Source organism: Homarus americanus, unplaced genomic scaffold (genome assembly GCF_018991925.1).
Source record: "Homarus americanus isolate GMGI-L3 unplaced genomic scaffold, GMGI_Hamer_2.0 scaffold8275, whole genome shotgun sequence".
Classification (NCBI taxonomy): Eukaryota; Metazoa; Arthropoda; class Malacostraca; order Decapoda; family Nephropidae; genus Homarus; species Homarus americanus.
Genome location: NW_024738103.1, coordinates 10,755 through 12,961, shown reverse-complemented (window position 1 = coordinate 12,961; position 2,207 = coordinate 10,755). Strand labels below are relative to the sequence as shown.

The window sequence follows — 2,207 nt, the reverse complement described above, 5'->3', positions numbered from 1 at the left end:
CCCGATAACCACGACCCCGATAACCACTACCCCGATAACCACTCTAATTCTACAGTTCTTCACATATTCCTTTTCATCACTATTTATGGAGGTAATGCAATAAAAGTTAAAGCTTAAATAATTAAGTTACATAAATAATAATTAATATATAAATAAATAAATAAATGAATAAATATCACAAGCAAAATTCAAGTCACTTAAGGATGAAAGCTTCATAAACTACAATAATTCAATGCCTATATCAGACCCAAGCTGTCCGCCTCCTACCAGAACCCAAGCTGTCCGCCTCCTACCAGAACCCAAGCTGTCCGCCTCCTACCAGACCCAAGCTGTCCGCCTCCTACCAGACCCAAGCTGTCCGCCTCCTACCAGACCCAAGCTGTCCGCCTCCTACCAGACCCAAGTTGTCCCTTGCCTCTACCAGACCAAGCTGTCACCCCTACCAGACCCAAGCTGTCCACTTGCTCCTACGGGCCCAAGCTGTCCACTTGCTCCTACAGACCCAAGCTGTCCGCCTTGCTCCTACCAGACCCAAGCTGTCACTTACTCCTACAGACCCAAGTTGTCCGCCTCCTACCAGAACCCAAGCTGTGCGCCTCCTACCAGACCCAAGCTGTCCGCCTCTGGGGCCAGCTGTCCACTTACTCCTACCAGACCCAAGCTGTCCACCTCCTACCAGACCCAAGCTGTCCGCCTCCTAGACCCAAACTGTCCGCCTCCCTACCAGACCCAAGCTGTCCACCTCCCTACAGACCCAAGCTGTCCACTTGCTCTCAGACCCAAGCTGTCCGCCTCCTACCAGACCCAAGCTGTCCGCCTCCTACCAGACCCAAGCTGTCCGCCTCCTACCAGACCCAAGCTGTCCGCCTCCTACCAGACCCAAGCTGTCCGCCTCCTACCAGACCCAAGCTGTCCGCCTCCTACCAGACCCAAGCTGCTCTCAGATTCCTAGTATATGAGGACACTCCACCTCTCCCACCTGCACTGTGTCTTAATCAGCTGGGGCTCTGATGACGTTCTTGCCTATGTTGAAGAAACCCAACCCTCAAACCGTCACGTTAAGGATGAAGATTTCATTAAAGTTTCTCAATTGAAGTTACATCAGCAAGATTTTCATTACCTAACCTAACCTAACCTCATCAAACTTAACCTAACCTCATCAAACTTAACCTAACCTAACCAAAGACTAATAATGATGACGCCACATAAGCTCCTGAGTCTAGTTTGTCGTGCACCTTATCATCATGTACCAACCATTGTAGAACCTTTTTGAGTTTAGGTGGAAACGATGTTATATATATGTATAAAATGAATCGATCTGTCTGTCAGTCCGTCCTTCAGTCCGTCAATCTCTCTTTTGTTTCTCTGTCATCTAGTGTCTCAGTCATCTAGTGTCTCAGTCATCTAGTGTCTCTCTGTCATCTAGTGTCTCAGTCATCTAGTGTCTCTCTGTCATCTAGTGTCTCTGTCATCTAGTGTCTCTGTCATCTAGTGTCTCTCTGTCATCTAGTGTCTCTGTCATCTAGTGTCTCAGTCATCTAGTGTCTCAGTCATCTAGTGTCTCTCTGTCATCTAGTGTCTCTGTCATCTAGTGTCTCTCTGTCATCTAGTGTCTCTCTGTCATCTAGTGTCTCTGTCATCTAGTGTATCTCAGTCATCTAGTGTATCTCTGTCATCTAATTGTCTCAGTCATCTAGTGTCTCTCTGTCATCTAGTGTCTCTCTGGCTCATCTAGTGTCTCTCTGTCATCTAGTGCCCTGTCATCTAGTGTATCTCAGTCATCTGTGTCTCTGTCATCTAGTGTCTCTGGCATCTAGTGTCTCTCTGTCATCCTAGTGTCTCTCAGTCATCCTAGTGTCTCTCTGTCATCTAGTGTATCTCTGTCATCTAGTGTCTCTCTGTCATCTAGTGTCTCTCTGTCATCTAGTGTCTCTCTGTCATCTAGTGTCTCTGTCATCTAGTGTCTCAGTCATCTAGTGTCTCTCTGTCATCTAGTGTCTCTCTGTCATCTAGTGTCTCTCTGTTATCTAGTGTATCTCTGTCATCTAGTGTATCTCTGTCATCTAGTGTATCTCAGTCATCTAGTGTATCTCTGTTATCTAGTGTATCTCTGTTATCTAGTGTATCTCAGTCATCTAGTGTATCTCTGTTATCTAGTGTATCTCTGTTATCTAGTGTATCTCAGTTATCTAGTGTATCTCAGTCAT

General features: G+C 46.3%; 1 protein-coding gene across 1 annotated transcript; it reads left to right on the top strand.

The window, feature by feature from the left end:
• Positions 1-232: 232 nt before the first annotated feature.
• Positions 233-952, top strand: LOC121873730 (proline-rich receptor-like protein kinase PERK9). Its single transcript, XM_042377436.1, has one exon. The coding sequence runs from the start codon at positions 233-235 to the stop codon at positions 950-952; it is 720 nt and encodes a 239-aa protein (XP_042233370.1).
• Positions 953-2,207: the final 1,255 nt, after the last annotated feature.